Source organism: Oryctolagus cuniculus, chromosome 1 (assembly GCF_051225735.1).
Source record: "Oryctolagus cuniculus isolate XC-2025 breed Fujian yellow rabbit chromosome 1, ASM5122573v1, whole genome shotgun sequence".
Classification (NCBI taxonomy): domain Eukaryota; kingdom Metazoa; phylum Chordata; class Mammalia; order Lagomorpha; family Leporidae; genus Oryctolagus; species Oryctolagus cuniculus.
Window position 1 is genome coordinate 181,261,508 of NC_142867.1, and position 25,041 is coordinate 181,286,548.

At 39.1% G+C, this 25,041-nt stretch overlaps 1 protein-coding gene across 3 annotated transcripts in view; it reads left to right on the forward strand.

Annotated features, from left to right (window-relative positions):
* ADAMTSL1 (ADAMTS like 1) overlaps nucleotides 1-25,041 on the forward strand; it is a 1,088,032-nt gene that overhangs the window by 306,291 nt on the left and 756,700 nt on the right. For all 3 annotated transcript variants that reach the window (XM_008254434.5, XM_008254437.5, XM_089317536.1), the window contains exon 2: nucleotides 12,326-12,445. In XM_008254434.5, coding sequence (XP_008252656.4) covers nucleotides 12,326-12,445 — 120 coding nt within the window. The remainder of the gene's footprint in view (nucleotides 1-12,325; nucleotides 12,446-25,041) is intronic.

Sequence of the window (25,041 nt, forward strand, 5' to 3'; positions counted from 1 at the left end):
TAAAAATCAGCTTGGGTTAGAAGTACAAAATTTTTAGATTTATTTACCTTGATATCTTTATTTTTCTAAAACACAAAAATAATTGCTATTATCTATGGTTTATAGAGGTATTCAAAACTAAATGTCAGGGGGCAGAGCCAAGATGGCGGAATAGTGAGGGTACGCACCGATAGTCCGGGAAAATTTAGTTTAATAAAAGGGGAGTTACGGTAGCCGCAGAAAATAGAACCAAACAAAAATTGCAGGGGAAACCCTTCTGAATGGAGCAGGCGTGAATCGGAGGACCTACTGGGAGAACAAGGTCGCCCACCGCGCGGAAGCCAAGTCGCGGGACCCAGCCGCAGAAGCCCCAGGGTCCGCGCGACAGTGCTCCAAGGAGAGTGCACGCCACACAGAAAACAGCGGGGAGACTTGAGACGCTCAGGGCTCCGAGTCCACACATCGGCGCTGGAAGGGGAGGTGAGCTCAATAACCCGAGACATTGGTGGGGAAACGGGGGTCAGAATCTAGAGGGGGGCCGGAAAGTGCAGCAAACTCACTACCGGAAAGAAGGAAAAAAAAAAAGCTTCGGGTTTCTCTTCCCCCTAACCTTGCAAAGGTTACAAGGCTGCAAGACTTGAAGAATTCCCAAGAGACAAAGAGCAGGACTCCTCTTTGGATTTACATATCAGTGGGGGAGAGTTAAGGAACTGAGTCACTACAATTCAGTAGCCTAGGCAACCCAGTGGGAGCCCAGAGGAGCCAAAGACTGGAAGCTAAATACCATCAATTCTGCACAGCCCTGCCCTGCAGTGTTACTTACCCCCTGAATAAATAAAATAAATAAATAAATAAAAAGAGAGAGATTTACCACGCATAACCTGAGGGTGTCACCTTTGCACACCCTTAACCAGGAAGAACCAGGCAGAGCTCTCAGGCCACACCCATCTCAAGCCTCCAAGGCTCCTCCAACAGCAGGCAGTCCACTTAACACGGACACAGTATAAATTAAAAAAAAAAAAAAAGAAAAAAAAAAAAGCGCACAGTGACGCAAGAAGAATTAACTATGCCGAGTAACAAACACAGAAATAGAGGGAGCAAGATCAACGATGACACTATGATGCCTCCAAATAAGCAAAACACCCCAAGCCAAGAGTATGAAGATGATGAGATAGAAGAAATGCAAGATACGGATTTCAAAACATTTATGATAAGAACATTTAGAAGTTTTCAAAAGCAAATCCTTGAACTACAGAAATCCTTAATGGACAAGATTGAAAATCTTTCTCGTGAAAATGAAATTTTAAGGAAGAGTCAAAATGAAACTCAGAAACTAGTAGAACAGGAAAGTGTAATAGTCAAGAGAAATCAAAATGAAATGAAGAGCTCAATAGATCAAATGACAAACACATTAGAAAGCCTTAAAAACAGAATGGGTGAAGCAGAAGAGAGAATATCGGACTTAGAAGATAGAGCACAGGAAAACATACAGTCAAACCAAAGAAAAGAAGAGGAAATTAGAAACCTGAAAAATATTGTTGGGAATCTACAGGATACTATTAAAAAAACCTACATTCGAGTTCTAGGAGTTCCTGAAGGCATGGAGAGAGAGAAAGGATTGGAAGGCCTTTTTAGTGAGATACTAGCAGAGAACTTTCCAGGTTTGGAGAAGGACAGAGATATCCTAGTACAGGAAGCTCATAGAACCCCCAATAAACATGACCAAAAGAGATCCTCACCACGACACGTGATAATTAAACTTACCACAGTGAAACATAAAGAAAAGATCCTAAAATGTGCAAGAGAGAAACGTCAGATTACTCTCAGAGGATCTCCAATCAGACTCACAGCTGACTTCTCATCAGAAACCCTACAAGCTAGGAGGGAATGGCGAGACATAGCACAGGTGCTAAGAGAAAAAAATTGCCAGCCCAGAATATTATATCCTGCCAAGCTCTCATTTGTGAATGAAGGTGAAATAAAGACCTTTCATAGCAAACAGAAATTGAAAGACTTTGTGGCCACTCGTCCGGCCCTGCAAAAGATACTTAAAGATGTGCTACACTCAGAAACACAGAAACACGGCCATCAATATGAAAGAAGGGAAAGGAAGAACACCTACCAGTAAAAGAGCATGGGAAGCTCAAAGCATATACTAGAAAATATTTCCGGGAAAATGGCAGGGCAAAGTCACTACGTATCAATTGTCACATTGAACATTAATGGTCTGAATTCTTCAGTTAAAAGACACCGTTTAGCTGACTGGCTCACAGAACACAACCCAACTATTTGTTGCCTACAAGAAACACATCTCTCTAACAAAGAGGCATGCAGACTGAAAGTGAAAGGTTGGAAAAAGATATTCCATGCCAACAGAAACCAAAAAAAAGCAGGTGTAGCCATATTAATATCAGACAAAATAAACTTTAATACAAAAACTGTTAAGAGAGACAAAGAGGGACACTATATAATGATTAAGGGTTCAATTCAACAGGAAGATGTAACTATTATAAATGTATATGCACATAATTACAGGGCACCGGTCTATTTAAAAGATATGTTAAGGGACTTAAAGGGAGATTTAGATTCCAATACAATAGTACTGGGGGACTTCAATACTCCACTCTCAGAAATAGACAGATCATCTGGACAGAAGATCAACAAGGAAACAGCAGATTTAATTGACACTATTGCCCAAATGGATCTAACAGATATCTACAGAACTTTCAACCCTACATCTACAGACTTCACATTCTTCTCAGCAGCGCATGGAACCTTCTCTAGGATTGATCACATACTAGGCCATAAAGCAAGTCTCAGCAAATTTAAAAGAATTAGAATCATACCATGCAGCTTCTCAGACCACAGCGGGATGAAGCTGGAAATTAGCAACTCAGGAAACCCCAGAAAGTATGCAAACACATGGAGACTGAACAACATGCTCCTGAATGAACACTGGGTCATTCAAGAAATCAAAAGAGAAATCAAAAACTTTCTGGAAGTAAATGAAGACAACAACACAACATATCAAAACTTATGGGATACAGCAAAAGCAGTATTGAGAGGCAAATTTATAGCAATAGGTGCCTATATCAAGAAATTGGAAAGGTACCAAATAAATGAGCTTTCAGCGCACCTCAAGGACCTAGAAAAACTGCAGCAAACCAAACCCAAATCTAGTAGGAGAAGAGAAATAATTAAAACCAGAGAAGAAATTAACAGGATTGAATCCAAAAAAACATTACAAAAAATCAGCCAAGCAAGAAGCTGGTTTTTTGAAAAAATAAACAAAATTGACACCCCATTGGCCCAACTAACTAAAAAAAGAAGAGAAAAGACCCAAATCAATAAAATCAGAGATGAAAAAGGAAACGTAACAACAGACACCACAGAAATAAAAAGAATCATCAGAAATTACTACAAGGACCTGTATGCCAGCAAACAGGAAAACCTATCAGAAATGGATAGATTCCTGGACACATGCAATCTACCAAAATTGAACCATGAAAACATCGAAAACCTAAATAGACCCATAACTGAAACAGAAATTGAAACAGTAATAAAGGCCCTCCCAACAAAGAAAAGCCCAGGACCAGATGGATTCACTGCTGAATTCTACCAGACATTTAAAGAAGAACTAATCCCATTTCTTCTCAAACTATTCAGAACAATCGAAGAAGAGGGAATCCTCCCAAATTCTTTCTATGAAGCCAGCATCACCTTAATCCCTAAGCCAGAGAAAGATGCAGCACTGAAAGAAAATTACAGACCAATATCCCTGATGAACATAGATGCAAAAATCCTCAATAAAATTCTGGCCAATAGAATACAACAACACATCAGGAAAATCATCCACCCAGACCAAGTGGGATTCATCCCTGGTATGCAGGGATGGTTCAACATTCGCAAATCAATCAATGTGATTCACCACATTAACAGACTGCAGAAGAAAAACCATATGATTATCTCAATTGATGCAGAGAAAGCATTTGATAAAATTCAACACCCTTTCATGATGAAAACTCTAAGCAAATTGGGTATAGAAGGAACATTCCTCAATATAATCAAAGCAATTTATAAAAAACCCACAGCCAGCATCCTATTGAATGGGGAAAAGTTGGAAGCATTTCCACTGAAATCTGGCACCAGGCAGGGATGCCCACTCTCACCACTGCTATTTAACATAGTTCTGGAAGTTTTAGTCAGAGCCATCAGACAAGAAAAAGAAATCAAAGGAATACAAATCAAGAAGGAAGAAGTCAAACTATCCCTCTTTGCAGACGATATGATTCTGTACTTAGAGGATCCAAAGAACTCTACTAAGAGACTATTGGAACTCATAGAGGAGTTTGGCAAAGTGGCAGGATATAAAATCAATGCACAAAAATCAACAGCCTTTGTATACACAAGTAATGCCATGACTGAGAAAGAACTGCTAAGATCAATCCCATTCACAATAGCTACAAAAACAATCAAATACCTTGGAATAAACTTAACCAAGGACGTTAAAGATCTCTACGATGAAAATTACAAAACCTTAAAGAAAGAAATAGAAGAGGATACCAAAAAATGGAAAAATCTTCCATGCTCATGGATTGGAAGAATCAACATCATCAAAATGTCCATTCTCCCAAAAGCAATTTATAGATTCAATGCAATCCCAATCAAGATACCAAAGACATTCTTCGCAGATCTAGAAAAAATGATGCTGAAATTCATATGGAGGCACAAGAGACCTCGAATAGCTAAAGCAATCTTGTACAACAAAAACAAAGCCGGAGGCATCACAATACCAGATTTCAGGACATACTACAGGGCAGTTGTAATCAAAACAGCATGGTACTGGTACAGAAACAGATGGATAGACCAATGGAACAGAATTGAAACACCAGAAATCAATCCAAACATCTACAGCCAACTTATATTTGATCAAGGATCTAAAACTAATTCCTGGAGCAAGGACAGTCTATTCAATAAATGGTGCTGGGAAAACTGGATTTCCACGTGCAGAAGCATGAAGCAAGACCCCTACCTTACACCTTACACAAAAATCCACTCAACGTGGATTAAAGACCTAAATCTACGTCCTGACACCATTAAGTTATTAGAGAACATTGGAGAAACCCTTCAAGATATCGGCACAGGCAAAGAATTTCTGGAAAAGACCCGGGAGGCACAGACAGTCAAAGCCAAAATCAACTATTGGGATTGCATCAAATTGAGAAGTTTCTGTACTGCAAAAGAAACAGTCAGGAGAGTGAAGAGACAACCAACAGAATGGGAAAAAATATTTGCAAACTATGCAACAGATAAAGGGTTAATAACCAGAATCTACAAAGAGATCAAGAAACTCCACAAAAACAAAACCAACAACCCACTTAAGAGATGGGCCAAGGACTTCAATAGACATTTTTCAAAAGAGGAAATCCAAATGGCCAACAGGCACATGAAAAAATGTTCAAGGTCACTAGCAATCAGGGAAATGCAAATCAAAAGCACAATGAGGTTTCACCTCACCCCGGTTAGAATGGCTCACATACAGAAATCTACCAACAACAGATGCTGGCGAGGATGTGGGGAAAAAGGGACACTAACCCACTGTTGGTGGGAATGCAAACTGGTCAAGCCACTATGGAAATCAGTCTGGAGATTCCTCAGAAACCTGAATATAACCCTACCGTTCGACCCAGCCATCCCACTCCTTGGAATTTACCCAAAGGAGTTTAAATTGATAAAGAAAAAAGCGGTCTGCACCCTAATGTTTATTGCAGCACAATTCACAATAGCCAAGACCTGGAACCAACCTAAATGCCCATCAATGGTAGACTGGATAAAGAAATTATGGGATATGTATTCTTTAGAATACTATACCGCAGTAAGAAACAACGAAATCCAGTCATTTGCAACAAAATGGAGGAATCTGGAACACATCATGCTGAGTGAAGTAAGCCAGTCCCAAAGGGACAAATACCATATGTTCTCCCTGATCGGTGACAACTGACTGAACACCAAAAAGGAAACCTCCTGAAGTGAAATGGACACTATGAGAAATGGTGACTTGATCAGCATAGCCCTGACTGCTAATGGACAACTTAATACATTATCCCTCATAGTATTTTTTTTTTGTCTGTTCTACTTAATATGACTGGTTTAATTCTGTAATTATCACACAGTTATTCTTAAGTGTTGAAAATTAACTGAAATGTGATCCCTGTTAAACATAAAAGTGGGAATAAGAGAGGGAAGAGATGTATAATTTGGGGCATGCTCGGGCTGACTTGCCCCAATTGGTAGAGTTGGAAACATACTAGGGGATTCCAATTCAATCCCATCAAGGTGGCATGTGCCAATGCCATCTCACTATTCCAAGTGATCAATTTCAGTTCACAATTGATCATAATGAAAGGACTAAGAGTCAAAGGGAGCACATAAACAAGTCTAGTATCTGCTAACACTAACCGATAGAATAAATAAAGGGGAGAGTGATCCAACATGGGAAGTGAGATACTCAGCAGACTCATAGAATGGCGGATGTCCTAAATAGCACTCTGGCCTCAGAATCAGCCCTAAAGGCACTCGGATCTGGCTGAAAAGCCCATGAGAGTATTTCAGGCATGGAAAGCCAAGACACTCTGGCAAAAAGATCTCTGTGAGTGAGATCCCAGTGGAAAGAACAGGTCTTCAAAGAGGGAGGTGCCTTTCTCTGAAGGGAGGAGAGAACCTCCACTTTGACTATGACCTTGTCTAAACAAGATAAGAGTCGGAGAACTCAAGGGGCTTCCATAGCCTTGGAAACTCATGACTGGTGCATAGGGAGATTACTGATGCCATAAACAGGAGTGTCAATTTGTAAAGTCAACAACAGGAGTCACTGTGCACTTACTCCTCATGTAGGATCTCTGTCCTTAATGTGCTGTACACTGAGGCTTAATGCTATAACGAGTACTCAAACAGTATATTTCACTTTGTGTTTCTATGGGGGTGCAAACGATTGAAATCTTTACTTAATGTACACTAAACTGATCTTCTGTTAAAAAAAAAAAAAAAGAAACTATCAATTCCCAACTTGACTCTCACTGGGATTAAACATGACAATAGGTCTGATCTGATTTCATCATCATTTAAAAAAAAATCATCTATTATTTTTAACTTTATGTTTCTGTGTGGGAACAAACTGTTGAAACCCTTACTTAAGGTATACTAAGCTGATCTTCTGTATACTAAGATAATCGAAAATGAATCTTGATGTGAATGGAAGGGGAGAGGGAGTGGGAAAGGGGAGGGTGGTGGGTGGGAGGGACGGTATGGGGGGGGAAAGCCATTGTAACCCATGAGACGTACTTTGGAAATTTATATTCATTAAATAAAAGATAAAAAAAAAAAACTAAATGTCAGCTAAATAAATATTTCAAATTGCTTAATTATTAATTACTTAATTCTTAATAGTTCATGGACAGCAATTAAATTGAAAACTATAGATCTATAGATAAAGGTAAAATAATTACATTAATCTACTTACATCTTCTTATCTACTTTTAAGATTAAATTTCAGTTTCATTAATATCATTTGCATTGGTATCACATAAAAGTCTGATGAGTTGAGTATCATGGTAACAATTGTGCTTCTTATAAAATGTCAACATTCTTGGGGAAAAACATGCACTGTTTCTTAAATATGCAGTTATGATTGAGAATTAAGGTATAAACAAGATTGATAAAAAGTTTACTTACTATCCTTCCTTATTGTAAGCAATTTTAAATATTCACTATATATATTTAAATTTTATTTTAGTTATACAAATTTCATATATACAGATTTAGAAACATAGGGGCACTCCCCCCCGTCTGTCCCTATGCACACCCATGCCCCAACCCTTCCTCCTTCCTCTTCACACATTCCTACTCTTAATTTTTACAAAGATCTATTTTCAGGTTACTCGATGATAGTATAGTGAACACTACACTAAGTAAAAGACTTCAACAAGTAGTATAGAGAAAAAGAAAAAACACTTCCTCAATAGAAGAGACAACAACTATAAATAATTATCAAATCACAAAATGTTGATTTCACCCCAATACATTATACTTCAGGTAATCTATTAGTTATCTCTGATCAGGGAAAACATATGATATCTGTCTTTTGGGAATGACTTATTTCACTAAGTACAATGGTTTCTAGTTGCATCTCCCCCCCCCTTTTTTTTTAGAAGACAGGATTTCATTTTTTCCAGTTGAGTAGTACTCCATAGTATACATATACCATAATCTCTTTATCCAGTCAACAGTTGGTGAACATCTGGGTTGATTCCATATCTTAGTTATTGTGAATTGTGCTACAATGAACATGGAGGTACAGATAACACTTTCATATACAGATTTCTTTTGGTTTGGGCAAATTCCCAGGAGTGGGATAGCTAGATCATATGGTAGGTCTACATTCAGATTTCTGAGGTATCTCTATATTGTCTTCCACAGTGGTTGCACCAGTTTACATTCCCAACCAACAGTGGACTGGGGTACCTTTTCCCCATACCCTAGCCAGCATTTGTTCATTGATTTCTATATGAAAGCCATTCTAACGGGGTGAGGTGAAATCTCATTGTGGTTTTGACTTGCATTTCCCTGACGGTTAGTGATCCTGACCATTTTCTCATGTATCTATTGGCCATTTGAATTTCCTCTCTTGAAAAAATGCTGTTCAAGTCCTTTGCCAATTTCTTAACTGGATTGTTTGTTTTGTTATTGTTGAATTTCTTGAGGTCTTTACAGATTCTAGATGTTAACTCTTTATCAATTGTGTGATTTGCAGATATTTTCTCCCATTTTGTAAGTTGCCTCAATTTGTTGAGTGGATCTTTTGCAGTGCAGAAGCTTCTTAGTTAGATGTAATCCCATTTGTCAATTTTGGATTTGATTACCTGTGCTTCTGGGGTCTTTTCCAAAAACTCTTTGCCTATGCCAATGTCGTGCAGAGTTTCTTCAATTTCCTCTAGTAATTTGATGATCTTTGAACCATTTTGAGTGGATTTTTTTTTTTGTAAGGAGTAAGGTATGAGTCTAATTTCATACTTCTGCACATGGAGATCCAGTTACTTCAGCACTATTTGCCAAAGAGACTGTCCTTGCTGTAGGGATTGATTTTAGTCCTTTGTCAAAGACAAGTTGGTTGTAGAGGCATTGATTGATTTCTGGAGTTTCTATTCTGTTCCATTGGTCTACAAGTCTGTATTTGTGCCAATATCAGGCCGTTTCTTTCTTTCTTTTTCCTTTTTAAAAGATTGATTTATTTATTTGAAAGAGTTACAAAGAGAGAGAAGGAGAGGAAGAGAGAGGTAGAGCCAGAGAGAGAGAGAGAGAGAGAGAGAGAGAGGTCTTCTATTCCATTGGTTCACTCCCCAATTGGCCACAATGGCCAGAGCCTTGCCGATCTGAAACCAGGAGACAGGAGCTTCCTCCAGGTCTCTCATTTGGGTGCAGGGGCCCAAGGACTTGGGTCTTCTTCTACTGCTTTTGGATCAGAAGTGGAGCAGCTGGAACTTGAACCGGCACCCATATGGGATGCCGGCACTGCAGGCAGCAGCTTTACCCGCTACACCACAGTGCCAGCCCCTAGGCTGTTTCTTTATAACTACCCTGTAGTATGTGTTGAAATTAAGTATTGTGATGTCTCCAGCTTTGTTTTGTTGTATAAGATTGCTTTAGCTATTTGGCATCTCTTGTGTTTCCATATGAATTTTAGCATCACTTTTTCTAGATCTCTTAAGAATGTCATTGGTATTTTGATTGAGATCACATTGAATCTGTAAATTGCTTTTGCTACTATGGACATTTTGATGATGTTGATTCTTCCCATCCATGAACATGGAAGATTTTTCCATTTTTTAATGTCTTCTTCTATTTCTTTCTTTAGTGTTTTGTAATTTTCATCATAGAGATCTTTGACATCCTTGTTTAAATCTATTCCAAGGTTCCAAGTTATTTAATTATTTAGAGCGACTGTGAATAGGATTGATGTTAAAAGTTCATTCTCAGCCATGCCATTGTCTGTGTATACAAAGGCTATTGATTTTTCAATGTTGATTTTATATCCTGCCAATTTACCAAACTATCTCAGTGGAGTTCCAGTACTCTCTCAGTGGGGTCTTTTGGATCCCCTATGTTTAGATTCATGTCATCTGCAAATAGGTGTATTTTGATTTTCTCCTGTCCGCTTTGTATCACTTTGATTTGTTTTTCTTGCCTAATGGCTGCTCCTCTTCTAGTGCAGCTCTCTGCTGTGGCCTGGAAAGGCAGTGGAGGATGGCCCAAGTGCTTGAGCCCCTGCACCCGCATGGGAGACCAGGTGGAAGCACCTGGCTCCTGGTTTCGGATCAGTGCAGCGCTGGCTGTAGTGGCCATTTCGGGGGGTGAACCAATGAAAGGAAGACCTTTCTCTCTGTCTCTCTCTCTCACTGTGTAGTAGAGGCGGAAGATGCAAAGACTGATTCTTAAAAATGTACACTGCATATTCCGCTTCTACTTGTTTACTATCAGTGAGTTCATAACAAAAGTTAACATAGAGGAAACAGGATTGTCTCTCAGTGATTCCGCTTCTCAATGATTACATTAGTTTTTGACGTCTGCCATGATGAATTAGCACATACTTTGTGCCTTATGGGGACAGGAAAGTATTATTTAACAATTTCTGTAGGTCATGGGCCTGGCAAGGAGTGGCTGGATTCTCTGATAAAACTCATGAAGGCTAAAATCATGTTATTGATCAAAGATGCGATTCTGGTCCAGGGTTTGGATTCCCTTTCAGTCACTGGTTGTTGACAGACTTATTGCCCTCTCATGCTTCTGTGTTCCCCTCAGTTCCCAAGCTAACAATGGCAGGTCAGATTTGTTCACTATTTGAATCCCCTTCTGCAACATCTCTGACTCCTTCCATAGCTGGAGAACACTCTGGATTTCTGGGTTCATATGATTGCATTAGACTCACCTAATTTAATTCACCCAATAGTGAAGTGAATAACTAGTATCTTAATTATATGTGAAATTTTTTTTTGCAATGCAAAGCAGCCTACTGCAGGTGTTACTTCAGAGAATAAAGATCCTGGGACGCAAGATTCTGTCTATTGCTGTAATACTGGCTTACTGAATAAGAGAGGGTATTACATAGAAATGACTGAAAATTACACTCATTCCCAAAGGACTTAGAGTTCAAAATTATTTAATGTATTATAAATTATTTCAGACCATCAAGAAGGTATCAATTAATATAAATACTCACATATTTGTTACTGATATTGTCAATACAATTAAAATGGTGTAAAATTTAAAATTGCATATCATGCATATTAAAATATTATAAATATAGTTAAATAACTTCATGTATGTTTTAAAAACTTGGATTTTAGTTGTTTCTTGAGCAAAATATGCTTTTGATGATAATAATGACTGTTATTTGTTTCATGTGATAAGCCGCCACACTTAAGCATTTTATATGCATTTATCTTCTGTCTTTTCAGCAAGCCAGCAATGTTTATATCATGCCTATTTATGATGAGTCAACTGAGGTTCAGAAGGTAGTGGGGGTACAATGTGATTTGATCATTATGTGAATTTAGAGAGTTAGTCCTTTGTTTCTTGTTAGAGGAGGCTTTAGAGTCAGAATTGTATTTGAATGCTGATTTCAGCGCTCACTCGGCAAATTCCTGAAATCTCTTATGCCTCTAGTTCCTAATGTGTAAAGTGCAGCTGCTAACGGACACCTCATAGGGCTGCTGTAAGATAACATGTGTAAAGAACCTGGTATGTGATAAGCTCTAGAGGAAAGTTCTCCAGTACCTCCTTCCGGAGCAGCTGAGTGCACGTGGTTCTAAAGCACTCCAGTTACTCGGAGAGTCAGTTCTGGGCTCAGGCCAGTGCCTCCTTATCTGGTTGACATTTAATAGGACATCAGGAGCCACCTCAACTCTTAGATCTAGGGGATAGAACCCCGTGAGTCTAAAACCTCTATGTGGTATGTACACATGGGTAGCCCAATGGCATGAGCTATCTAGGAGCCTGACCACACTAGAGAGTTTATAATAATAGTAATTGATTGTCAGCATCACAGACACACCAGCCAGTCTGTAGGCATCAACTTAGCAAGAGACTTTCCTGGCACCCATCAGAGGAGCCGCGGGCCAGAATGTTCTGGTGGCTGTCACATTAATATGTGTTTGTGTGCATTGTTTTTGGCTGCTCTAATCAAACTTGAAATAAATCCAAGAGGTTTCTACAGCTCTGAGATGTTAATCCCTATGTGTCCCTCTCTCCAGGCCTTGTCAGAAAGCTTAATTCAGCTACTTTATCTCTCTAGGTATGTGGAGACCCAAGCCAAGGGGCTGTTTTCCTGCGGGAATTTACACTGATTCGAAGAGAGAGCCTTCATGATGACTTCCTGTCTGACCTCTTGAATAGTCACAAAACAGAAGACTCGGTAAAATGTCTCTTCTCTGTTTATTCATGGAAACACAGGGGCTCATGGCTGATTCTGACTGCTGTGGAAGTAGTGTTAGCAAAGCCAAAGATACTTGGATGGTATTGTCTCATATCTATGAGAGAAGGGGGTAGCAATGTGATGTGGCATTGGACAGAGTATATGGGCAACCTTCTGGCATTTGCTGGGTCTGGCAAGTTTTGAATATTTCACTTGAGTGCTATAGTTTGTTTGTGGCAATATGTGGAGTATTCTTATTAAAGTAGTTGATGTTTAGCCAAGGAGGCTCAACATGAAATGGTACTAATTTAAATGAGTGCAGAAAAAAGATTTATATGTAAAGCTGAGATTGCCTTAAAGGGTCACTGGAAATTCTGCCATCTTCCTATGCTGGATTCTTTGTAGATATTTTTACTTCAAAGTGTTAGTCATATTTATGTTATGAACATTTGTTTCTCTCATGGTGGTTTAGGAAAAAACAAAAAGGAAGTCTTTTAGAAAATGAGTTCTCAAACGGAAACAAGTAGCTGGTTGGTAATGTTAAGATACAGGCCCCTCTATACTTGCAAGTCAGACTGTGATTCCCAATTGGTATTTCAATGTGAGAATTGGAATGGCAACTTCTGGGTGTTCTAAACGTGGCTCTGTAGGGTGAGATCTTCTGTTCAATAGTACCTGGATTGGAATTAGAGGATGGTGTATACACAAACAAGTGGATTTATTGCCAAACCATAAAATTATAGAATCACAGAAAACAATGCCTTAGAATACCTTTGAAGCAAACATTAAGTGTTTTCACATATACTGCTTCTGCCTAGCCACCATACTGCCCACTCTCAAGAGGTCAAGAGGTCATTGTTTGCATGTTTATCTTAAATAATTCTCTTCTAGACACCGAGTAAATAGGTCCTCTCCATAGTCACTCATAGGCTACTGCTTATTCTGTTGTCATGTACAACTTCTCCATGGTAAGCATTCATATCATTCTCCAAGCTTGGGCAACAACAAGGTAGGAATACTGGCAAAGGTTCCCAAGGGTACCATAATTAATTTTCATATGACTTGTACATTTTTTGCAGTAAGTTCTTAAAATACATGACCTACCTCTTAACATTTCAAAGCTTTAGTTGAGATCTACTATGATACCTTGCCGTTCATATTTTATTACTCCTTTATGTGAACGGTATCTTGCAATGATTTTAAGTGTTGTGCCACTTGATATTATACAAATCTGAACTGTGTTATTGCATATTGGATTTGGTTTCTGTAAAGTCCTGGCAAGTGCTGCTTGTGTGTACTATATGAAAATTTCATCAGCAAGTCTATTATTACATCACTTATACTAGGAAGGAAATATAATAATACAAACTAATTATGAACATGATGGAATTGTTTTAGTGTTTCCTCTAAAAGCAGGTTTTGTATCTTCACAAGCATTGAAGGTATCACAAATATTATTACATTGATTTCCATCATAATGAAAACTACGCATGCTGCTGAAGATTTTCAGTCATACTGAGTTCATAAGAAACTGAGTGGATAGAATTATTTAAGCTGAAAAGGGAATCTCCTGACAATACAAGTAGCCAAAGCAGGGGATGCATTAGCATGTAGGAAGAAAAGAAAAATCAAATCTTCCTAAACACAAGAAGCTAATTAATTCAGCATCCTCATAAGTTTGTGAAATTCTAACAATTTCTATGGAAATTGTCTATATCATAGTTTGACACTATGAAATACTTTTAATGGTGACTTTTTTTTTCTAAAGACATTAAAAGATGAATTGCCAGAATCTGTCTAGTGCAAGAGTGCAAACATGATTTGCTCCCTGAATGAAATAGGCAGAAAAGTGGACAGTACTTGCATTCTCCTGTTTGATGGGTTTTCGTCTCATCGGGAAGAATTAACAAGATATCACTCTGGTAAAAATCTCAGAAACCACTTGGCAAAGTCGAGTGGATGAGAGTAAAAGTGGTTGAACAACATAATCTCAGTAAACAATTCTATCTGCTTTCAAGTAAATCCTCCTCAGTATCCCAATGACATTTATTCACATTTTTCACCTCCACTACTATTGGCTGTGAGGGTCGGGTTCTTGGACCCTCCAGCAATAAATTGAAAGAGACTTGCGCACACACAGCAAGAAAAGGAAGCAGGATTCATTATAGCAAAGCGATTGTGTCCTCCTGAAGAAGGTAAAAGTGGGCCAGTTGATCTCATGCCTCCCATCTAGATTAGCAGCTTGGCTCCCCAGGAACAGGAACCCCCAGTTAATTGTTAACTCCTTAGAATCTACTCCAGCATTTGTGTTTGAGAAATGCTAAGTTATGTTAAGGGTTTCTTAGAAATCTCACCATAACTACTCTGTGTTTCCGTGTTTGTATGTTAGATTGAAGACACTGAGAATTATACCACAGAATACAAAGGAAAGGGTCTTATAAATGTGGAAATCCTTTGAGATGCAAAATCCTATTGTTAAAATGGTATGAGTAAGCCGGCGCCGTGGCTCAATAGGCTAATCCTCCACCTTGCGGCGCCGGCACACCGGGTTCTAGTCCCGGTTGGGGCGCCGGATTCTGTCCCGGTTGCCCCTCTTCCAGGCCAGCTCTCTGCTATGGCCAGGGAGTGCAGTGGAGGATGGCCCAGGTGCTTGGGCCCTGCACCCCATGGGAGACCAGGAAAAGTACCTGGCTCCTGGCTCCTGCCAGGATCAGCGCGGTGCGCCGGCTGCAGCGGCGGCCATTGGAGGGTGAACCAACGGCAAAAAGGAAGACCTTTCTCTCTCTGTCTCTCTCTCACTGTCCACTCTGCCTGTCAAAAAAAAAAAAAAAATGGTATGAGTGACTTTAGTGTTTAATGAAGTGATGAAAGAATAGTTGAGATTACCTGTCATGATGTTCCTTCAAGCTGGTATATCGATTTATTATAAATAATGTAAATTCAGGAATGTGTGCCACTTGGTATTTGTGGAAGTAACATTCCTATCCCCAATATGTAAAACATATAGACAGAAGTAGCAATAAGTATAGGAAAGACCTTATCATACTTCTGGCTAAAATTATCACTGTCCTTCTTCTAGGACTTTAGTTTTTCTTCTCTCATACTTTTCCTTTACTAAAATTTTTTCAGAATAGTTTTCTTTAAAAAATTCAAGTAATTTTTGAAAATCAAAGCAGCCTGACTTATTTGTGGAAACTTTCAGCCTAAAAACTTAATTGATCTCACTAAAAGCTTAATTTATGCTGCCCAAAGTAAAGATTTAAATTTGACCTTCAAATGACATTCCCTCAACCTCTTTTTAAATAAGAACTTTTGGCACAAATATACTTTTACAGTGCATTAGAAAAATTTCCCAGCTAACTTCCTCTCAGTGGGCCAATTTTGTCCACCACACCAAGAAGCAACCTTGGTGAACATCCACATGGAAGCCACATTAAGCAACTGCACTTCTAATCATTGCCTGAAATGCTGCCTGTGTGTGATTTGCATTGTTTGCAGAGAGGGAGTAGGATGTTTGTCCAAGGCTGTCATTAGTTAGTTGAGAAACAGATCACATTGGTTTTGGTTGTCAGCTGGATACAACATCAGGTAAAAATTAACATGAAATTCATTAAAGAATGGGATTTTTTTTCTTCAGTATGTAATTGGTGCAAACCTTACTTGCCTGCAGTTTTGTGGATCACAAAGTAGTTAAATCACAGTAAATTTGGTAGAGTAGAAACTTATTTAAATATTTACACAGATTGAAATTAAAGTGTTCCTTTGAATTACTGGTAAAATAAAGGTGTCTTTTGTGGAACAGAAATGAGTTTTCAAGAGGAAATATTCAGATATACCATAGAGTTTATTTTTTTAGGTCATCATTAATTTGCTGAAGCTCAACTAAAAGAAAAATGCAACTTACAAAGAATTGTTCTGCTTCTAAGTAAATTAGTTTTCTCTCTGGGTTGTGTTGTGGACAAGGTATGTGTTGTGGGTTAGGTGGCGGTGGCGTATAAAATCCCTGTTCCGGACTCTTGCCTATTACCTAGAGAAGCATTACTGCTTCCTCTGAGTCTTAGGTAGCAGAGCCCCTCCCTTTGCTGGCCTCTTCTGAGGTTGGAAAAGGAAATGGTAACATAGTACTGCTCCCAGGCTCCAGGAGAGACCAGGCACCTCCTGGGGGGAGGGGTCATTTGACTGAAAGGTGGGTGGACAGGATTACATGGTGGGGAGGTGTGCCTTCCATCTTGTGGCCCTAATCTAGCTCTCTGCCTTATCCCATATCATTCCTCCCTCAGAGATTTATGACCCTTAATCACAAGGGAGTGCAGGAGGATGCAGATCCATCACATCTGCTGTTTCTGCTTCCCAGTGATAAGGAGTATAGAGCTTGCCTATGAGTTCAGAAATCTCTTCCTATCTGATCTAATGAATCCATCTCATGAATCAGTCCATACATCTCCAGCATGGTCATCATTACTCTGAGAAGTCAGATTTTTTTTTTTTTTTTTTTGACAGGCAGAGTGGATAGTGAGAGAGAGAGAGACAGAGAGAAAGGTCTTCCTTTTTGCCATTGGTTCACCCTCCAATGGCCACCGCGGCCAGCGCGCTGCGGCCGGCACACCACGCTGATCCGATGGCAGAAGCCAGGTGCTTATCCTGGTCTCCCATGGGGTGCAGGGCCCAAGCACCTGGGCCATCCTCCACTGCACTCCCTGGCCACAGCAGAGAGCTGGCCTGGAAGAGGGGCAACCGGGACAGAATCTGGTGCCCCGACCGGGACTAGAACCCGGTGTGCCTGCACTGCTAGGTGGAGGATTAGCCTATTGAGCCACGGCACTGACCAGAGAAGTCAGATTTTGAAACAGACAAGTTTATTGATCAGTATGAGCAAAATTGAAAAAAAAAATACCAGTGGAGTGCACTTTAAGAAGGGAAGAATATATTTCATTGTTTTCCACATAGTGGATGCTGATAGACTGTTCCTGAGCAGATTGTAAAACCATCTAGCCTGAGCATAAAGATTTTTAATGTCTCTTTCAGTAAACATACTACTGTTAGAGTAGTGGTAACAGAGGCCATTAACAGCTACACATGCTCCTCCCTGTTCTGTCAGTATATATTCTAAGGCCTGTTGGTTGTTCCTAACTATGCTAGCATCCATGGACTTGAGTACTTGTTGTAAAAGTTGGCCTAAAATGTAGGCTAGGTTATGTAAGGCAATGATCAGATTTTAAGAATTAGCTTCTTAAGACATACGAGGATCTTGCAGGATTATAATAGAAGAACTCACTAGGAGTTCTCCTGCCAGTAGTAGCATCCAGAGAGGATTAAGAGAAGAGGTAGATAAGACATGCCTGCCTTAAAGTGCTGCAGTTGTAATATGACAAGAGCAAAGGCCTTCCTTAATTTTTTGCCTTTTGAAGAGGTATTTGAGGTCTTTGGTTCTCAGGAGTAGGCAGACTTATCTCTCATGTGTACCTGTGAAGACTCAAGAGGTAGAAGATGAATCCTTGACAAATGTACCCAGCTTGGGATGCCCTGTAATTTCACCAAGGTGCACATACTCAGCAGCACCCAGTAGGGTCCCTTCCATTTAGGCTACAACTGGTCTAAGGAGGATCTTTCCTTCCAAGTCTTTAATAAACCTAAGTCTCCTCAGGAGATAGGCTGCTCATGAATTTTGGAATCTGGCACTGGAACAATTTTATTACCATACTCCATCAGAGACTTTTTTACCTGGCCTAAATTAATAATACACTTTTATCGATCTTGAGTCTGTGAATCAGAGAGCATGTCAGAAGTGAGGAAGGGCCTTCCATATACCATTTCGTATGGACTAAGCTTTTGAGAAGACTTACGTGCCATTTTCTTCTGAGGAGGGCAATAGGCAATAGTTTAAATCCTGTTTCTGATGTCTCATGGCAAAGCTTAGCTACAATTTTCTCAAGACTATGATTAGCCTTTTTAACTTTATCCAATGACTGAGGTCTCCAAGGGGCATAAAGATGATAAGAAACTCCTAGAAAGGTAGCTACCTGTTGAGTTATTTTAAGACACAAATTAGGGTCCATTGTCACTCTGGAGTGACCTTGGATGTTCAAAGCGTGGAACTATGTCATTTTGGAAGGCTTTGGATACCTATGGGGGCTTTTCTGTTTGATGTGGAAAAACTTCTGTCCATCCTTGCAAGAATCAATAAAAACTAGAAGATAGTTGTAGTTATTTGATGGAGGCGTGCTAGTAAAATCAATCTACCAGTCTTCAGCTGGGTAGGTTCCTCTCCTTTGCACAGGAGTCAGCAAAGGAGGTGGCCTAAGGTGGCCACGAGGGTTATTTTGTAAACAAAGGGGATAGGAATGAGTTACTTCCCTTATGACAGCATGCAGTCCTTTTCCTCCCAATACTTGAGAGAGTATTTGTATTAAAGCTCATCTTCCAGGATGGATAGAGCCATGTATTTCCTTAATAATTTTCCATTGGGAGCATAATGTTATGATCTACTGTCTACTGTATCTAAAGTCTACTGTCTAATAACATCTTTAGCATAACTCATTGCTGAGCCCATTAGATCTTAGCCTCAATAGAGTGAAGCTCTCATCATTACAAGCTGAGGTATTAGTGCCATTTCCAGAATTTCCTGTATAGCAGCTGATTTTGCTGTCTTATCTGCTGATGCATGGCTGTCTTCATTTTAGTGTCCCCTACTGACAGCCGCGTCCAAAGGTTCCAGTACTGCCTGAAGTAGGGCTAATATCTCCTTTACATGCATAATGGGAGAGTTCTTTGCAGTCAATAGGCCTCTTTCTCTCCAAATTGCTGCATGAGCATGTAACATAAGGGAAGCATATTTGGAAGCTGCGTGTATGTATGTGTGGTATGTGTGTGTCTGTGTGTGTGTGTATAAACTTGGTGGCCTTTTCCTAATTAAAGCAATACATTCAGCCTTTTGAGTTGAAGTATTACTTGGCATTGTCTGAGCTTCTGTTACCTGGTTAAGATTCACAATGGAATAATCTGCCTTTCTAACTTCTTCCTTCACATAACTACTGCCATCAATAAACCACTCAACATCTGTATTCTCTAGAGGTTTATTTAATAGCTCAAGTCTACTAGAATGCACTTGTTTTATAGTTTCTGCACAAGAGTAAGTTAAATCTTCAGTACACTCAGGTGGCACCAGAGTTGCTGGGTTGAGGATTTGGCATACTTTGAGTTATCTCAATTGAGTCAACAACAGGGCCTGATATTTTGTCAGGTGCCCTCCTGTTAGCCATTGATATTCTTCAATTTCTAAATCCCCTTGCACCTGGTGGGGCTGGCATGCTGCAAGCTTGGTGGCTTCTTTCACCATGAGTGCTGTAGAAGCAATAGCCCTTAATCATGTAGGGCACACTGCAGCTATGAATATCTGTTTAGAAAAACAAACTACTAGTCATAGAAATGGACCCAATTTTTGAGTAAGCACTCCTAATGTTGCACCCTATTTGTCTGCAATAAACAAGGTGAATAGCTTATTCAGGTTAGGGATTCCTAGTGTTGGGGTTTCTGTTAATAGCTGTTTAATTCTTTGGAAGGCTTTCTGTAGCTCTCCTGTCCAGTAAAGTGGATCTATGTCAGGATATATGTATATGTGTATATATATATATGTATATATATATATATATATATATATATATTTTGTAAACAAAGGGGACAGGAATGAGTTACTTCCCTTATGACAGCATGCAGTCCTTTTCCTCCCAATACTTGAGAGAGTATTTGTATAAAAGCTCATCTTCCCAGATGGATAGAGCCATGTATTTCCTTAATAATTTTCCATTGGGAAAATATATATATATATATATACATGTATATATATATAGCTTTAACTGTTAACCCAAATCCTGGAATCTATGTTCTACAAAATCCTGCCATTCCCAGAAATTTCCTTATCTGCTTTTTCATCTGTGGTGGTTCTATATACAAAATAGCTTCTTTTCTCTTCGATGAAAGAGCATACTTTCCTGGGATCGCAATATATTCTAGGTAATTTACTTCTTGTTTAGAACTCTGAGCTTTGATAGGGAAACTCTATGTCCTTGTTTTGCTTAAAAGTTTAAGACCTGGATGGTGTTTTTATCTGAGTCCTCACCAGGGTGAACACAGCCATCAAAAAAGTGCCAGTAGACTTGGAGGCACATGCGTGCATGATTAGGGCTTTTCCACAATGCTCCAAATAAACTCAAAGGCTGTTACCACCATCGCTGGATACAGGAGGTTACACTTCATGCCAGGAAGTTGAGTTCCTGTGTGATAAAACCCACCAGCAGAATTCTACATAAATCCCTTGGTTATTGTACCCTACAAATTTCCAGGGAGCTTATGCCACCATGTCTAAAGCTTAGACCTTAGAAGGTTCTGCTGTTGCTGTGGTCTTAGTGATTCACAGGAAGCAATTAACAAAAAGCCAGCATAAAGCTAAAATGATAAACTAGATACCTGAGATATATTTCTCAGGGCCTTCCAGGCATCCCAAATATTGAGAGCCCTTTGACATAGCCAGGAAATTTTATCCTGAGGTTGCAACACAACTCCATGCCTGGAACACATTTCAGAGTAATAAGAAACAGCATAAAGAAAAAATAAAAAACTAAAATAAAAAATCATAATCTTGCTGATCAGGCATGCAGCATGCACCCGGTTATGGAGGCTGCCATTTTGGGATTGGGATCTGTTACCTGTCTTCCCGTAAAGGTGGAAGTCCCTTGGTGGCTCCATGTTAGAGATCATGTATTTTAACTGGGGCTGCCATATTGAGGCAGAAGTTCCCCCCTCCATGCAGGAAGTAGAGCCTCTGCCATGTCTGGAGTCCCACCTTCCTGATGCCAGCTGTGATTACAAGGCAACAGAATCTGTTTCACTGGTCTGCTCTACCAGGTAATACCAGAAATTAGCATATGAAAAGTCACTCTAGCATGCCTGATCAAAAAAAAAAAAAAAAATCCTTCCATAAAACTAAGGGTTTAAGTTCCACCTTGTCCAATAATATAAATTATCCTTAAAAACACATCACAAACAACCTGAAAACAACGTGAAATCAGCCAACATATACAGACTGGCCCACATTTTCCCTGCTTCTCTGCTAAATCCCATTAATGCTAACAATCTGTATGAGCCTCTCTTCACATGCAAGCCTTGCAACCAGGAAACTTAGACACGCTGTAGACATCAATATTTGCATTGTAGATGACTTTCCTGACCCATGAATGCTCACAGAAGAGAGACTAGGGGACAGAGATATTTTCAAGATTTCGAAACCAAGTACTGCTGAGACAGAAACTGATTGAATTCTACCTACCACACAGCTGTTTCTGGAGTGAATTTTCTCCTGGCTAGCTGCCAATATGTTGTGGGCTAGATGGTAGCTAACATCCCTATTCCAGGCTCTTTCCTCTTACCTAGAGAAGCATTCCTGAGTCCACAGGAAGAGAGATAGCCTCTCCCCATTGTCGGCCTCCTATGTGGTTGGAATAGGGAGTGATTACATTATACCAATCCCGTGCCCCAGGTGAGGGGAGGTACATCCTAGAAATGGAGTCATTTGACTGACACGTGGGTAGATAGGTTTACACAGTGCAGGGGATGTGTGGCTTCCAACTCTTGGCCCAAATCTAGCTACCTGCCTTATTCCATATCGGTTGGATGTGGGGTGGAATATGGGTAGTGACAGAGAAGGCAGTATTATTTTTATAAACTGAAAAATTAATTCAAGTAACATATACATGCTTATATCAAATAGAATATAACTGTTTCCATGTGTTCTTGTGGTGTTCATCAGCATCCTCCATAACCCTCCTAAGGAAGTGTTGGAATGTAAGTATTAATACATGAAGGTAATAACTTAATTTGTTTAATTGTATTCTGAAATTGGCTACTATTTTAGAATACTTAGCTGATGTAAATACAAGGTAGCAATGTGTGAAGAGCATTTCAGTTACAGAATAATGATCCATCATGTTGCTGTCTCAGAATCTTTCTACCTGAATGAATTCAGCACATTTTAGTGAGAATTTTCATTACCAAACAAAATTTCCATCTAATTGCAACATCACCCCCACTCTCAACCACCATAGTATTTGTGGAATAAAGAATAGGAGGGCCAGTGCCGAGGCTCACTAGGCTAATCCTCCACCTAGCGGCGCCGGCACACCAGGTTCTAGTCCCGGTCGGGGCGCCGGATTCTGTCCTGGTTGCCCCTCTTCCAGGCCAGCTCTCTGCTGTGGCCAGGGAGTGCAGTGGAGGATGGCCCAAGTACTTGGGCCCTGTACCCCATGGGAGAACAGGATAAGCACCTGGCTCCTGCCATCAGATCAGTGCGGTGAGCCAGCCGCATCGCGCCAGCTGCGGTGGCCATTGGAGGGTGAACCAATGGCAAAAAGGAAGACCTTCCTCTCTGTCTCTCTCTCTCACTGTCCACTCTGCCTATCAAAAAATAAATAAATAAATAAAAGAAAAAAAATAGGAGGAAGTAACATTTAATTAGAAAGGAAGGCACATATACTCAAAATTGCTTATTACCTAATATGGCCTTTATTAATAATTGACTACCATAGTTTTTCTGAACTAATTTGTTGATGGAAAGAAGAAAAAGTATAGTGACATTGAAGGGGCCAAATTTCAGAAATGGGAGTATATTCCAATTCAATTTTTGATTTTGTGGCACATATGCAAGTTTTAATTGAGTTGGCTACCAAAATTCCTTCTTGGACAAATGCAGTGAGACAAGAACACTAGATTTGGTTTATGAAACACTTGTTACTTTGAGTTAAGTATCTCACAATTTATCTCATATTTTATGAATCATAGAGAATACATAAAATATGTCACCTATTGGAGGTTTTAAATTGCTATCATCTGCCTGTGTTAGAATTTTCTAAGGTATTGTTACCTTACTTTGTATGTGTGTGTGTGTATCTTCAAAGTTCTGCATATAAGTGTCTTACATAACTGCATTTTCTTATTTTTCCATCTTCTAAGCTAATAGTCTATATTGTTTCCACATTTCTCTGGAAGAACAGAGAAAGCTGTGGAAGGTCATTATGCACCAAGCACCTTACTCTGGGATTTATAATTCTCAGTATAACCTGAAGAAGGAAATAAATAGCTCCATTATGGAATAATAATAATAATAATCCATTATAATTATAATTTTAGAAAAATATAATTTTAGAAAAATACAAACCTGAATGCAATGTAAGTGATTACATTTAATTGAAGATATATAGTTAATTAAAATCCTGTCATTTACTTGTATCCAAGAGAAACAATGGCACCAATAGTGAATTTCTTGTGAGAAATAGTTTTAAATAATAAAAATAGACTTAAATAAAAAAGAAAGGGAGAGAAAATACATTGGTTGAAGTTGTGAACTGTGTTTTCTTCCATTTAACTGTTTGAAATAGTAAATTGGCAGTTGTTGGAGAGCCCAGTCTTCTGATCTTGAAAGACTGAGTGGATAATTTATGGATTCTGCAGAACTTTAGTGTTTAACTGTGATGCATCCATGCAGACTTTATCCATAAGAGTTCCATATTACTGCATCCATTTCTGTTTGCCCGTGTATGGTACAAATGTATGAAAAAAATTCCCTCCTCCATCTTGTGTCATGATAAACATTCCTGTAACAAAAGGCAGGTTAATAAGAGAGAAGTTTAACAAATGTATGGGAATTTTATGTGATACAGGAAAGGAAAACCCATAGACCCAGAGAAAACCATCTATATGTTGCTTTGAATAAAAGGAAAATAGACAGCTGAATAGAAATGTGATTAATAAAATGGTATGATCCAGTGGTAATACACTGAAGGGGAGAAAACCAGCAAGCCCTGTCTTTTCAACTCTTCCTGGTCTATGTAGCACTTCTTCCTTCTGGGTATTGGGCAATATTTCTCTGGTACGAGGATCTTCAACAGAGAAGGCAAGAGAGAAAGACTGTGATGATTAAAGGTTTTGTGGCTTGGTTTTAGGGAGAGTAATATATGTATGTGTATGTGTATATAAGATGTATATATGTATGTGTATACATATACACACGTATATATGTATAAAATAGAGGTGGGAACAGTGAGTTCCAACTTTAGAATGTTGCTTACCCTTCTGATAGGGAGGGAGGAAGAAGAATTGGATAGGCTATTCTACATAGTACACTTTAGCAGTATTTAATTTTTTAAAAAAAGAGAATGTGATATACTGTTAATTTTGCTTAAATGTCTATCGTTTACACTTATGTTTGCTTCATTGTTCATTGTACTTTTTAAGATAAAAATGTTTTACTATATATATATAATAAAGCTTTAGAATCAAGTTTGGCAAATAACACAAAAATAAATGTTGTTTTTATTAGCAGTGGTTGAACTGAAAAATCTTTGAAATATAAAGTGACTACGTTCACCTCCCCAATTTAATATATACACTATTCACATTTTTGCCTCATGGTATAATTAAGGAATTGTCAAAAATATGACAGCAGAACACAAGATCATGGGGCCTCCTATCAGTTCATGAACTGCGACTGTAGTAAATAATGTCAGGATGATAAATTTCAGCATTAAGGAGAGGAGATTTATTTTACA